Genomic DNA, 14,794 nt, shown 5'->3' with positions numbered 1-14,794 from the left:
TGGAAAAGCTCCTGCTGGATCCAAAACAGCCCGCCTGACAGTCCATCTCTAACACCCGCCCCCCCAACCCAACAGCCTGGCCCTGCAGACAACACAGGCTCTGTCCCCAGCTGGCTCTGCCTCCCCCTCCCCCACCTCCAGCCAGCAGCACAGTCTCGCTGCCGCCCCAAACCAGCCACACAGGCACGGGGAGAAAGGGTCCCCTAGCGGGAGATGCTAACAGCAGAGCAGGTGACGCGCGTGGACACAAACACTCTGTTTATTTCGACCGGGGCCAAAGTCAGGGAGAGACGGCAGAAGCTCAGTGCCCTAGAAGTTCTCCGGGGCTCAAGGGTTCAATGACGGCTCACTGATGGCTGGGACAGTGCTGGCCTCCCTCTGAGGGCTGGATCTCCCGCCATCCCTGATGGGTTACTGCCCCGTGGGCACAGCCTCAATCATTCACGGCTACCACATTTCCTCACCCTTTACAGTAGGAGAACATTAGTTTAGACTCCTTTATTACCACAAGCTGCCGCGTGGAGGGCAGGCAGCGGCATCGTTCAGTTCTGGTGGAGTCCCGAGATGGGGGCTGAGGCCTCAGCAGGTGCACAGGACAGCGCTTTGGCTGAAGGGCTGCTGGCTCCTCAGTCCCACTGCCCACCGCCTGTCTAGCCTCCGGTGGAACATCTGGGATGAGGGCCCATGGGGACAGGAGCACATGCCCGTGGGCCCAGGTGAGGACCCACCTCGAGCAGCACACGTGTCTCTGTGGAGCGCCGCGTTCACCTCAGCGCCGAAGCCTCAGGAAGAAAGCGTGTTTACACTCTGTACTCTCCAAGGGGTAATACTTATCGTAGAAATCTAAGACGTATTCTTCAGTCTTGAAGCCAAACTTCTGGTAGAGCAGCATAGCAGGGTTGCTTGCTGAGACGTGAAGGGTCACATCCTTGCCCATGCAGGTCTGCCAAAGGCGTGGAAAAGTACCCAATGAGAATCAAAGAGCCTGAGGGAAGTGAGTAGGTGAGGGAAGTCTGTGAAGTAGAGGTAGGTAGTTATGGCAACCGGGGACAGCAGGGCGGGTGACAGCTGGGAGCCCTGGTCACTGTCTGCGGCCGAGGCCCACACTCACGGAAACACTCGAGACTGAGGAAATGGATGGCGCGCTGGGTGTTTTTGCTCTCCGAAGCAAAGGGCCCGGGGACAGTGTACTGTTAACTGGATTACTCTGTTTATACTTCAGTTACACTTCCAAATATCACACACATCAATACCTGGCCCTCTGACAATCTTGAAGAAGTAGAGAACAAGATGAGCAGTTCTGCTTTTTAAAACTAGATGTTATCTTGCACTCAAACTTGTAACAATGCCCTTCCTACACCCACTAGAAAAGATGCTAAGTTACGAGGCAAGATACGAGGTATTGGGACTTTTGTCTAGTTATGAGACCTAAGGACCCGGTACAAACCTTCTGAATCCCACAGGCCCCCTGCCATCCCTCCCAAACGGACAGAACTGCTCAAGGTTTCTGTATTCAGCACTGCCCTAATCATAGGGGGAAAGAGTGACCCTCATCCTATCAATCCCAGGCAAATTCTTAAGATTCTTAATCAGAACCAAAGTCATATAAACTAAGACCCCACGTTCTAATGAGGAAGGCACCAAAATACTGAGGTTGGCAGGGTCCTGAGATTTTGTAATCCCCGTTTCCTCCCAGGCCTAGATGTAAGAGCCCTGTCAGGTAGACAGCTCTCCTCTTTCCTTTGCTTCACTCACATTCTGGGCCCACAGCACTGCTGCGAGTGCAGGACATTAATTTTATAGCGTGATGCTTGTGTACCTGCGCCTGATCCAGCCACGGCACCATTGGGTACTACTGCCCAGCTGAGTGGCTCTGTCTGGGCCTGGGGTTTATGGGTTGGCCAAGGGCGGGGCCCTGCTCACAAGGGTGAACACTCCTGCCCCCACCCGCTGAGCGCTCAGTACCGACCCTGCACCACGCCTTCTATAGGCACACACACGGAAGTGTCACCCCTGAGCTGCCTGCAGACCCTAGGGCCGCCCGCAGGCCCCTGCTGGTGGGGGAAAGGCGAGGCTCTGAGGCCTGTGGGATAGGGTATGGTACAACTGAGTCTCATCATAGCACCACACAAGGGAGCACATACTAACTGCCAAGTAGGGAGAGAGGAAACCAACTTTTAGAAAATGCTTCTAGGGATGCCTGGGTGGCGCAGTTGGTTAAACGACTGCCTCCGGCTCAGGGCGTGATCCTGGAGTCCCGGGATCGAGTCCCACATCGGGCTCCCAGCTCCATGGGGAGTCTGCTTCACTCTCTGACCTTCTCCTCGCTCATTCTCTCTCTCTCTCAAATAAATAAAATAAAAAAAAAAAATCTTTAAAAAAAAAAAAAAAAAAAAGAAAACGCTTCTAAGTTCCAGCTGGCATCTGGGAAGTGTTAAGCACATTTCATGAAAAACTGGGAAAACAGGGTGCTTGGGTGGCTCAGTCGGTTAAGTGTCTGTCTTTGGTTCAGGTCATGATCCCGGTGTGCCGGAATCGAGTCCTATGTTGGGAATCCCCGCTCAGTGGGGAGTCTGCTTCTTTCTCTCTCTCCCTCCACCCCTCACCCCTGCTCATGCTCTCTCTCGCTTCTGGTCTCTCTCTCTCTCAAATAAAATCTTTAAAAATAATAATAAATAATAAAAATAAAATAATAAAAACTGGAAAATGACATTTTATCTTCTCCTTCCTCTATTTTTAAAGATTTTATTTATTTATTTGACAGAGATCGCAAGTAGGCAGAGAGGCAGGCAGAGAGAGAGGGAAGCAGACTCCCTGTTGAGCAGAAAGCCCCGTGTGGGACTCGATTCCAGGACCCTGGGATCATGACCTGAGCCGAAGACAGAGGCTTAATCCACTGAGCCACTCAGGTGTCCCTCTCCTTCCTCTATTTAAAAGGAATCTTGCTTTGGACATTGGGAGGGTATGTGCTATGATGAGTGCTGTGAAATGTGTAGGCCTGATGATTCACAGACCTGTACCCCTGGGGCTAATAATACACTATATGTTAATAAAAATAATAATAAATAATAATAAAAAAAATTTTTAAAAAGGAATCTTGCCCATGTAACACACAATCCTCCTTGCCAAAAGGTTTCTTTCTTTCTTTTTTTTTTTTAAAAAAAGATTTATTTATTTATTTATTTATTTGACAGAAAAAGAGAGAGAAAGCACACAGTGGGAGAGAGAGAAGCAGACTCCCTGCTGAGCAGGGAGCCCAACGCGGGGCTAGATCCCAGGATCTTGAGATCATGACCTGAGACGAAGGCAGACACTTAAACCACCTGAGCCCCCCAGGTGCCCCAGCCAAATGGTTCTGAAATAAAAGTTTACCAGAAAGATTCTGAGAGAGGAATTCCTTACATGTTTTTCTGATGTTAATATATAAGTATATGGTATATTTTCTTCAACAGTGGTACAGAGATATCAAAAGATGAATTATAATTCAATACTAAAATCAAGTCTTAAAAACTTACACAGCTTGTACAGTGACAGTAAAGTGAAGAATAATCAGCAATAAGAGAATATATGGTCTTGGTTGAGACAGTTTTGCTAAAATGTTTAAAAATGCTTAAAAAGTTTTGCAGTTGCACAGGTGGGATTATCCTCGGTGAAAGAAGACAAAAACAGGCACCGTATGATCTCATTTAGCTCTCAGAATCTAAAAAACAAACAATAAAAGCTGAACTCACAGATACAGACAACAGACTGGTAGCTGCCAGCAGCGGGGTTGGGGGCAGGTGAACTGGCTGCAGGGGCGTCCAAAGGAACAGACTTGTAGGTTATAAAACAAGGCAGTCCTGGGGATGTCCCGTAAAGCACGGACACTAGCGTTTACAATGCTGCACTGCATAAATGAAAGTTGCTAAGAGAAGTGATCTTAAAGGTTCTCATCCCAAGAAAACAAATGTTTGTAGCTACGTAACTCCGTGTGGTGCCAGTGTTGTTTCACAACATATACAAGTATGGAATCATCACACTGTACAGCTGAGACGAGGACGCTTTGTATGTCAGTTATACCTCACTAAGAAGAAAAACCCCTAAAGGCCACAGTTCCACTTCCACTCCTCAGAGTCACGCGGTGGGTCCCTAAGAGCAGCAGCAGTTACCAATATAATATGGGTCCTATGAGGGTTTTGGGCTCTCAGTTCTGGAATTACCTCATTTTATTTACTATACATGTTTACAACTAGTTTCTTTGAAGCCTGGGCCTGAACAGCGATCTTATTCTAGAGGGGGAAGATTTTTATCTGTGTGTGGTAAGAGCCTCAGGAGGGATGTTTTCGCACTGGGTTTCTGAGACCACCCATTCTGTTCGGCCGTGCTAGGAAGGCTCAGCCCAGCACTGTCCCTCCATCTCTCTTCCACGTATTCCTGAAGGAGCCCAAAGGCCAGCTGGCAGCACAGCTTACCTGAATCAGATGGTAAATCATGAATGTTGCAATCCCTGCTCTTCTCCATTCAGGGTGGACAAACAGAAATGAAATGTAAGCTTCATTGTACTTCACGTCGGGAACCATGAAGCCAAAGGCAATGATGACTTTTTTATAAAGGACAACAACACTGAAGTCTGGATACTGCAGGCACTCAGACAGGTCAATGCCTAAAGAAAAGAGATAATTGGAGATTCAAACTGGATACCTTCTGGAATTAAGACCAAGCTGTTCAGTCTGTACTTACAACTACACCTGCATGCTAAAAAAAACCAAAAATCAAAAAACAAAACTGAAGACAGAGATATTAGCATAGACACCATACATTCAGATCATAAAAATAAAAGTGAAACTAACATGCTAAGTGAAGCAATGCAGTCAGAAAAGACCACATATTCTATGATTCCGTGTATGTCTTTTCTAAGTACATGTTTGACAAGAAGAGAAGAAAGATAGGGTCGGTAGTGGAGAATGCACAGGCTAAAACTGGACATACCTGCCTTTGAACTTAGCCTCCTTTGCAGTGTGTGTCAGCTGACACCTACTAGATGTGGGCCTCAGCGTCTGCACACCCAGACCTCACAGGGTGGGAGCAAAGACCCGAGCGCCCATACTGTTGTGTGGATAAACAAATAATGATTGCATGTATAAGGTATGGAGGCACCCAGAGTAAGGTCAGGAAGTAGGAGATGCTCCTGGAATGTTCCTTTTGGCCCCCATACCACTCCTAAAAGATGAACACAACTCTGCCACCACACGTGCACTGTTACATGATTATCAGACAACAAAGATGACACAGCTCTAATCCCAATGAAATCTTATCTAACATCTGTAATATTTCCTTTGCGTTTCAAAGCAGCGCGGTAAGACAGATCCACAAAGAACATGTTTATATTTAGCAATGAAAACGTGTTCACTCCTCTACTTGGTGGCTCTGGTCTGCAGAGAGACAATATATTCAGGCTGATAAAATAACAAGTCATATTGGGTTTACTCTTATTTTTAAAGTCTGCAATTGGGGGACACGTGGGTGGCTCAGTTGGTTAAGCGGCTGCCTTCGGCTCAGGTCATTATCCCAGCATCCTGGGAACGAGTCTCACATTGGGCTCGTTGCTTGGCAGGGAGCCTGCTTCTCCCTCTGCCTATGCCTGCCCCTCTATCTGCCTGTTCTCTCTCTCTCTGATAAATAAATAAAATCTTTAAAAATAAATAAATAAATAAATAAAGTCTGCAATTGGGATACTTGGTTTTTTAAAAATGCCTTTGGCTTTATTAACACTCTCCCAAAGGAATAGCTAAATAAACAAAATTACAGAATTATTAGGCAAAAAATCAAAAGTGTCCCAACAGGCCCAAGGTACCAATCAGTGTACCACTGATACCAGGTAGATATTACCTGGTATATATAGAAGCAAAACAGGATGAATCTTTTATTCTGGAAGTGGAGAGAGACAAGAAAGAGAAACATACGAAAAGACTGTTTATTACTTTAACTGCTGGCTTCTTCTTGATCTTAGGAAGAAAGAGGTGTTCATATTTTACTATTCCTATCTTAGCAGAGACAAACTAAATGAAATCATGAGTAAAGGTTTTAGAGTCGCATGACATACACTAATTTAAAAATATCACTAAAGTGAACCAAACAGAAAACAGATCTGCCTAGTTTGGGAGGGGGAACATACCAGGCCAGAAAAACTCCTGACACATGGAGTTTATCGTTGGGATGTGATTTGGCCGGACATAACAGTAATCAAGAGGTGCCTCGGCTTCCGGCGTCCAGTGAGGGTCACTCCTGTGCAGGTGGGAACGAATCTGTGACAGGAGCTGCAGTTTGGGTGGCTTTGTTTCATAATCACGCCTCCAGGACCGCAGAAAAAAACAAGAGTCGAGTCAAGAAAAATATACAATGTCATTCCTAGCCAAGTGATTCACATAAACTCCTTACTTGGCCTGAAATTCCAAGTTAACTTATGTTACTTTCTGTGGTAGATACCTTGACAACTTGAAAGCCTGATACTTTCTGGTATGAAATTTAAAATTCGCCTCTGCACCTGACAGGAACCCTATTTGTGCTGGCGAGCTTTCATGAACAGAGGGAGGGACCAAACAGCAGCCTGACTCAAGCCAGCGCTCTGGCCCAGGACCGAGGCCAGCGAGGGAGGGCCCAGCGCTGCCGGGGCCGCGGGGGCAGGCTCGCACACCGCCTCCACAGGCCGGGCGCAGACGGCAGTGCGGGGCAAGGAGGATCACATGACTCTGCCTCAAGTATGGGCCACAAACACACCTTCTCAAGACAGAACCGGGGCCTCGCTAGTCAGCTCAGCTTCCACAGCACTGCTAGACAATGAGACTCCTCATCACCCCCAGACTAAGCCCAACTGAGACAACTCTCCCATTTTTTTCATTTAACAGACTACCAAATATATACAACTTTAAAACTGAAAAGAAACACAATGAGTATAACACTCATAAAGAAATCTAATGGAGTTAACTTATTATTCTTGTTTTTTACATTTCTTTCAAAGGACTGTCCTTTCTGCCAAAAACTACAGTCGAAACAAGCTAAGGATAAGACTGGACGTGGAGCACAGACTCAGTCTGTGTTGATGCCTGTTCCCAGGGGAGGGTGTGGACTCACTGCTGTGGAGGACCAGGGTGTAGAAGCCACCAACTCCATTCCTCATAACATGCTCAACATCACAGCTCTTGCCCATGTACCTGATGTATGGCTTCAGGATCCGAGAGGTGTAAGGGCTGACAATACTCTGGTCCACGGCCATATCTTCAGATCCCACCAAACGATACAGAAACCTAGTGGTCTGGTGCCGAAACCCTTTCCTGGATGGCAAGGCAGTCTACGAGAAAGAAATGCTGGTTATGCAGAAATAAAGTCACTCAAAAGATGGGTTTAATTTCACAGATTAGTACATAGGACTTTTTTATGTGTCAGAAAATAGGTCTTTCTTATTGCTTATTCAGAATGTTCGATGTGCAATACAAACCTCATAGGTACCTCTGCATAAGATCAGATACGAAAAGCCGATCCTGGTTACAACAGTTTAAATTTGAGATAATTTAATCAATTTTAAAGTTACTTAAAAATTTTCAGCCACTGGAGTGAGTGGAAAGCAGGACTGAGCTCTGGATTTACAGTTTCTGTCAGCTGCATTCTGCCCTCTTGACACCTCCAGTCCAGTTGTCAGATGGTAACCCACTCACGTGGGTCACGGCACAGGAGTCGGCTGGTATCCGCAGAGCAGCAGCAACCCTGTGTGTGGGTTTAGTAAAACAGGCCTCTGCTCCACTGAGTACACCTGACAGGAGCAGGACTGACATAGACCATCGTCCTTACGCCAAATCACGACAGCGGAGAGGCCCACTGTGCTCCTCAGGTGGGTGTCCGAGAGGAACAGGTGGGATTCACCCTGGGAGCCCAGAGATGTCTGTTTCCCAGAGCGCTGCTCCAGGGCCCCCAGTCATGTAGGAACGGAACATGTGCAATTAGGGTTTTACAGCAAAGAGTCCAGATGGAAGATTCAAAGGCACATTTATAAAGTGGTTTGCCAAGGGCTGGATGAAGTTTAGAAAACTGACTTGCTTTTGGAGAGTCCGTTTGCTCTTTAGCTTAGAAAATAACTTTGTTGGAAGGAGAGAAAGAATTCCTTCTTTTATAATTTGCTCTCATTATTTTCCCCAAATGGACACCAAAACTTTCAGGGGCGTCTGGGTGGCTCAGTGGGTTAAGCCTCTGCCTTCGGCTCAGGTCATGATCCCAGGATCCTGGGATCGAGCCCTGCATCGGGCTCTGCTCAGCGGGGAGCCTGCTACCCCTCTCTCTCTGCCTGCCACTCTACCTACCTGTGATCTCGGACTGTCAAATAAATAAATAAAATTTAAAAAAAAAAACACAAAAACTTTTAAAGGATGACTCTGAAATTCTTCCAGGACTTTCAAAAAAGTTTAAGAGGGAGATTCAGAGCTATGGCATATAGTTTCCAAAGACAGCCTCAACACTTCTTCCTGCACCCATGAGGACATGTGGCTCCTCCTATCAAGTGGCAGAGACCATTCCCTCCCCTTGAACCTGGGTGGGCCTTGCAACAGGCCTTGACCAATGACAAAGTATCAGAAGTAACATTTTGGTACCTTGAGCCCAGGCCTTAAGAGGACCGGCAGCTTCCACTCTCTCTCCCAGTCCAGCTGCCATGGTGTCCAGGCTGGACCCTGGAATGTCTAGAGGCCCCATGGAGATGGGCTCTGGAGGAAGGGAAGCCCATCCTGGTCATTCCAATCCTGACCGAGGTCCCTGCTGAAGGCAGCCACAGGGCCGACCTCAGCCTTTAGCGCGTGGGGTAGAATCACCATCCAGCTGAGCCTAGTCAACCCATAGAATCAGAAGAAGGACGGAATACTGCTTTAAGCCTCTTAAGTTTTGGAGTGATTTGCAACGCACCAATAGACCACGGAGACAGCAGCCACTGAACCACTGGCCCATGATGGACGATCTGGCTCATGTGTCGAGGTGAGTTGTGTGGAACTCCAGAGATGTCATCCAGTACCCTGACTTCTTTCCACCTAGCCCACCTGCAACATCTGCCTGGATCACTGCCACCACTTCCCACGGGTCTCCCCACTGCCACCCTCACCCCTTATCACCCATTCTCCACATGGAGTCAGATGCTTCTTTTAAAATCAAATACATTCCCTTCCCTTGTCAAAACTCCTATGTGACTACCCTTACAATTTAAAGTTCTTGCCTTGGGGTGCCTGGGTGGCTCAGTAGGTTAAGCCGCTGCCTTCGGCTCAGGTCATGATCTCGGGGTCCTGGGATCAAGTCCCGCATCGGGCTCTCTGCTCAGTGGGGAGCCTGCTTCCCTCTATCTCCCTCTCTGCCTGCCTCTCCGTCTGCTTGTGATCTCTCTCTGTCAAATAAATAAAATAAATAAATAAATAAATAAATAAAGTTCTTGCCTTTCACTGCAGGATCTACCTGTTACCTCTGTGGCCTCATCTCCCACCTACTTCCTCTGCCATCACTAGGCTCCAGCCCCAGACACCAAACTATCTGCTGCCTTGGGGCCTGCACCTGGGGCTTCTACAACCCAGGTCCTCCTTGTGGATAAGATGGGATTAAGTGCTACCTCCACTGAGAGGAGGTCCTCACCCTGTCCCAAGTGGTACTGCGGCCTTCTGCTCTCCCACCCACTGCAGCACCCACCTTGCAGGAAATGATCCCATTTAGTTAGTCCTGTCATTTCACGGCTCCATCAGGTGGGCACCATCTGCCCTAATTCACCGCAGCGTCCCCAGCTAGAGGAGTACTTGGCACACACGAAGTACTCAACATTTGCTGAATGACAAAATGAGGGGGGGCGCTGGGGAGCATCCCAAACTCAGGTAAGTTTGGGAAATATTAAGTGAGTTTCTTCAAACTTACAGTTCTAAACAAAATGGAGCACCAGGTGGGCTGCTGGGTCCCTTCCCCAAACCCATCCTGAAAGATGCCACAAGAGTGTGAAGGAAGATAGAACACAAAGGCTTTGAGAAACCTCAGGAGAAACCGAAGGAGGCCAGGTACAGGTGAGGCAGCATAGGGCAGCCTAGAGCAGAGAAAGGCTTTCCACCACAGATGGGGCTGGAGGTGCTTCTTGATCAGGCCACTTCCTCTTGCAAGCTCTGCTCTGAGTAGATCTCAGCCAGTCAACTTTGCCTGCAAGTGCTGGCTGGAGGGGTCACGGCAGGACACCCGGAGTGCTGGAGAATTCTAACTTGCCAAGAGGATAACATGCTAGGAACCAGACTTTTGCCCCTCCCTCAGGTGTATACACCAGCAAAGGCACCTGGTTAGACCAAGACAATATTCATTCACAAGGAAAAAAACACTCAAGATATGTCATCAACAAGGAGTGCAAAAGAAAAGAAAACAAAGTAAACAAAGTACACAGCAAAAGACAGAATAATTTACTAGAGAGACAAGCGTTTTCAAAAAGCAAATAAACAGTCATCAGAGAAAAGCAGACCAAAATGACAATGAGATACCATTTGACACCCACTAAGACAGCTATAATTAAAAAAGGTAAGTATTGGTAAGGATGTGTGGACAAGTCAGGGTCTGAACAAACTGAGAATCAGCAACTCTTCATAGATCCCTCAGAGAACTGAAATCACAGAGCGAATTACTCCCCCACAAACTGAAAAGACCAACAGGTGGATACAGAGAAGAGTAGAGTAGAAGAGCAGAGTAGAAACCTCCAGGGACAAACCCACAAATTACTGGAGGCACAGGGTGGATGAAGGGGGAGAAAAAACTACAGGGGGGTGGGGGGGGCACATTTTTGTGACTTTTACCTCCAGGAGCTCTACCAGGTTCTCATGGTAAGGATCAAAGAAAAATCCCCTCAGGCTTCCAGCAGGGAAAAGGCAGCTGTTTTGAAAATACGTCAAAGTCCTTTGTTCTTCTTAACAAGGTCTGCTCTCAAGAGAAACTATTTTACCAGAACCTAACCTATTGGTTGTGTGTGGTTTTTTAAATTAATTATTTATTTATATGTCAGAGAGAGAGAGAGAGAGAGCGCGCGCGCGCACGTGCACAAGCAAGGGGAGTGGCAGGCAGAGGGAGAAGCAGGCTCCCCACTGAGCAAGAAGCCCCATGTGGGGCTTGATCCCAGAACCCTGGGATCATGACCTGGGCCGAAGGCAGACACCTTCCGGACCAGGTGTCCTGACCCATTGGGTTTCATCAGAACCGAACCAACCTGTGGAAAGGGAATTAGCCATCTCCAGCTCCCTCCTGCCAGTCCACGCCACCTAACTGGGGAGGCAAATCTGAGAAGCACTGTGATAGTCACAGCCCAGGAACACATGTTCACTGAGAACTAATCATAGGTCCATAGAACGCTTCTCACTCTACATCTCACTGCTATACCACTACAGGCCTATTTTTCACAGTTTTTTTAAATCTGCGATATCCTATTTGGCTTTCAACAAAAAATTAAAAGCATGTTAAGAAGCAAAAGACATTGTCTGAAGAGACAGAGCGAGCATCGGAACTAGACTCAGACAAAGGCAGAGATGTCGGAATTATTAGACTAGGAATTTAAGACAACTATGATTAACATGTTAAGGGCTCTATTGGACAAAGTAGACAACACCCAAGAACAGAGGGGCAATTTAACCAGGGAGATGGAAATGCTAAGAAAGAATCAAGAAGAAATGCTAGGGATCAAAAACATAATAGAAATACAGAACTATCTTTGGTGGGCTCATTAGTAGACTGGATATGGTTGAAGAAAGGACCTCCGAGCTTGAGAATATGTCAAGAGGAACTTCCAAAACTGAAAATCAAAGAGGAAGAAAAGACTAAAAAAAAAAACCAGAACAGAACAGAATATCCAAAGCTGTGTTACAACCACAAAAGGTGTAAAATACACATAACAGGGATACCAGAACGAAAAGAGAGAAAGGAACAGAAGAAATATTTAAAGCAGTAATGACAGAGAACTTTGCCAAATTAATGAGACACCACACCAAAACCACAAATCTGGGAGGCTCAGAGAACCAAGGCAGGATGAATGTCAAGATGAAACCGAAGAAAAGCATCAAGTTGCACACAAGTCAAAGTGGTTGCCCGGAGGCTTCAGGGAAGCTCACTTTTCAAGTCCCCTTGCTTCTTTCTCTCTTGCACAACCGCTCCCGCCTTCTCAGCCTTTTGTTTCAGGAAGCCAGTACTGTCCTGAAAACTAGTCCGAGAGGCTGGCGGCACAGACACAATTCCCATCAAAACCAGCTAGATCCTGTGTTTCCCTATAAAATCCCCCAGCCCCTTCCTCAGCCTGCTGCAGCCTCCTGAGCTGGGCAAAGTCATAAGGCTATTGTTCCTCTGTAGCCCAAACTCTTTGTGTGGTACTTGGCTCTGAAGCACAGAGGTTAGTGGTTTTTGACAACAAATAAGCATATAAGATGCCTGTGACTGAAGGAGATGCTCTAACAAGATAAATGAGATCAAAAAACACTTTTTAAATGCACAAATAGAATTAAAGAATGGAAAGGAAGATACAATTCTGAAAGCTTCCAGGGTGCAGGAGGAAGAAAGAGACCACCTACAAAGAAACACGAATAAGCCAACAGTGAGACTCTCAGCAGCAACACTGTATGCAAGATAATGGAGTGATAATTTCAAAATGTTGAGGAAAAATAAAATAACAATTTTATATCCAGCTATGCTATCATTTGAATGCAAGAGTGAAAGGAAAATAATCTCAGACATACAGGTATTCAAAATTAATCTCACAAAGACCATGTTTTTTAGAACTGTTAAAAAGTAGACTAACAAAAAATAATCTAGGGAGAAACGATGGGAAATAAGCGTAAACAATTTAGTGAGGTTTACTGCTACCTAAATAATACAAAAGAAAAAAGATAAGAGCATGCAAAAATATTCTGTTTGGAAGAAAGACTACATGATAATATTAAAAAATTAACAGAAAAATAAACATATGTCGTAAGTTAGAACTTACAAAAAGTAATTTTCTTTATAACTAAGAATCATCATCATATACACTATTTTCTCTGACCACAACATAATCTGATTGGAAATTAAATCAATTACAAGAGACCTTAAAAATGCCTACGTATCTAAAAATAAAAGCAAAAAACAAAAAAACAAAAAGCACTAAATAACTCGGGTTACAGAGGAAATAACGAGAAAAAATACAAACTGCTAAGTACTGATAAATACGTCATTCCAAAAGTCCTAAGTCATAGCTAGTGTAGTATTACAGGGACATTTATAGCTATGACTGTATTTATCAGGGAACAAGAAAGAGTATGGATTGAGCCAATGCACTGATAGCTGCTCCCCTGTGTAACTGCATTAAAATGATACTGAAATTCCAGGTTAGGATGGGGGATTAATCACACAATTCTATCCCTTCCCCAAACCCACTAAAACTATAGAATCAGACTTTAGAAAAAAAGAGAAGGATACAAAAATAGGAAGATCAGGGGAAGAAACATCTGGGAAGCAGATGGACAAATACTAACTGCTTCCAAGCCAAAATTCCAAGCTGGCTTTGGGGAAGGTGAGAAGCAGGCCAATCTGTACTGCAGCATCCTCTTAAAACCCGGGGGCAGCACCAGACTCCTCTGGAGTTGGGGAAAAACGAGGCAGTAGAAAAAGAGGCAGGCAAAAGCTGTGGGCAGTCTGAGCCCCAAGCCCTCAGCCCCTGCTGCCAGGTGCCTGCCTCCCCGTGGACGTCTGGACGTCCCGTCCCTAGAGAAGGTGTGACCGGCACTCTGGATGGCCTGCTTCCATGGCACGGAGGTAGGGGTCCCACAGGTTGAAGGCTAGGATCCCCCATTCCCTAGGTGGTAACCAGGGTTCTAAGACTGGAAGACTGACTGGCCCAGGGGGAAAGACCCCAAAGAAGAGACGGGGGGGGGGTCCACGTCAAAGGATCCTCCTCTGTAATGGGTGTGGACACAGAGATCCAGGTTGAGCCTTGTTCTCCCTCAAAAAGGGAGAGCACTGCCACCAGGACTGCTCAGGTGTCTCTCGGTGTCCCAGCGCTGGCTGGGGACTCTGGCTTAAGTTCAAGGCCTTCTGATCATGTAACGTCTCCAATCTAATTTCGCAGGCAGCTCTCCTCCTGAAGCCACTAAGGACGCGCTCCATGACAGCACGGGGGTAAACCTACAGAAAGGTGAAGCTGAGGCACAGGACACTGAAGGTTCAGCGCTGAGGAAGGGCCAGTGAGTCTCCAGGAAGGGAGGTCCCGGGACCACTACTGAGTGACAAGGGTCACTCGAGGGCAGGCACACTGAGGACATCATCTTAAGTCACCGCTACAGTGCATCATCTTTTATTTAGTTTTGTCATTTTATTTTTTTCATCGTAAGTGCCCTCCTTAATCCCCAATCCCTTCTTCCCCCTACCCCCGGAGCAACCAGCAGTTGTTCTCTATAATTAAGAGTCTGTTTCTAGATTAATCTTTTTTCCCTTCATTTGATCTTAATTCCACGAATGAGTGAAACCGCATGGTATTTGTCTTTCTCTGACTCATTGTGCTTAGCATTGTGCTCTCTAGCTCCATCCACATCGTTGCAAATGGCAAGATGTCATTCTTTTTTTTTTTTTACAGCTGAGTAATATTCCTCTCTGTGTGTGTGTGTCTGTGTATGTGTGCGCGCGCACGTATTTATAAACATATATGTGTATAAAAAACCCATGTTCTTTACCCACTCATCTATCAGTGGACACCTGGGTTGGTTCTATAGCTTGGCTATTGTAAGTAATGTTGCAATAAACAAAGGGGTGCATGTAT

At 46.3% G+C, this 14,794-nt stretch overlaps 1 protein-coding gene across 1 annotated transcript in view; it reads right to left on the bottom strand.

Annotated features, from left to right (window-relative positions):
- Nucleotides 1-243: 243 nt before the first annotated feature.
- KAT14 (lysine acetyltransferase 14) overlaps nt 244-14,794 on the bottom strand; it is a 33,749-nt gene continuing 19,198 nt past the window's right edge. The window contains exons 7-10 of the mRNA XM_044263503.1: nt 7,191-7,327; nt 6,155-6,330; nt 4,452-4,642; nt 244-943 (exon numbers count right to left, since the gene is read on the bottom strand). Coding sequence (XP_044119438.1) covers nt 770-943; nt 4,452-4,642; nt 6,155-6,330; nt 7,191-7,327 — 678 coding nt within the window. The 3' untranslated portion in view covers nt 244-769. The remainder of the gene's footprint in view (nt 944-4,451; nt 4,643-6,154; nt 6,331-7,190; nt 7,328-14,794) is intronic.

Source organism: Neovison vison, chromosome 8 (assembly GCF_020171115.1).
Source record: "Neovison vison isolate M4711 chromosome 8, ASM_NN_V1, whole genome shotgun sequence".
NCBI lineage: Eukaryota > Metazoa > Chordata > Mammalia > Carnivora > Mustelidae > Neogale > Neogale vison.
Note: the sequence above shows the minus strand (reverse complement) of the source record. Positions and strands in the feature narration are given on the sequence as shown.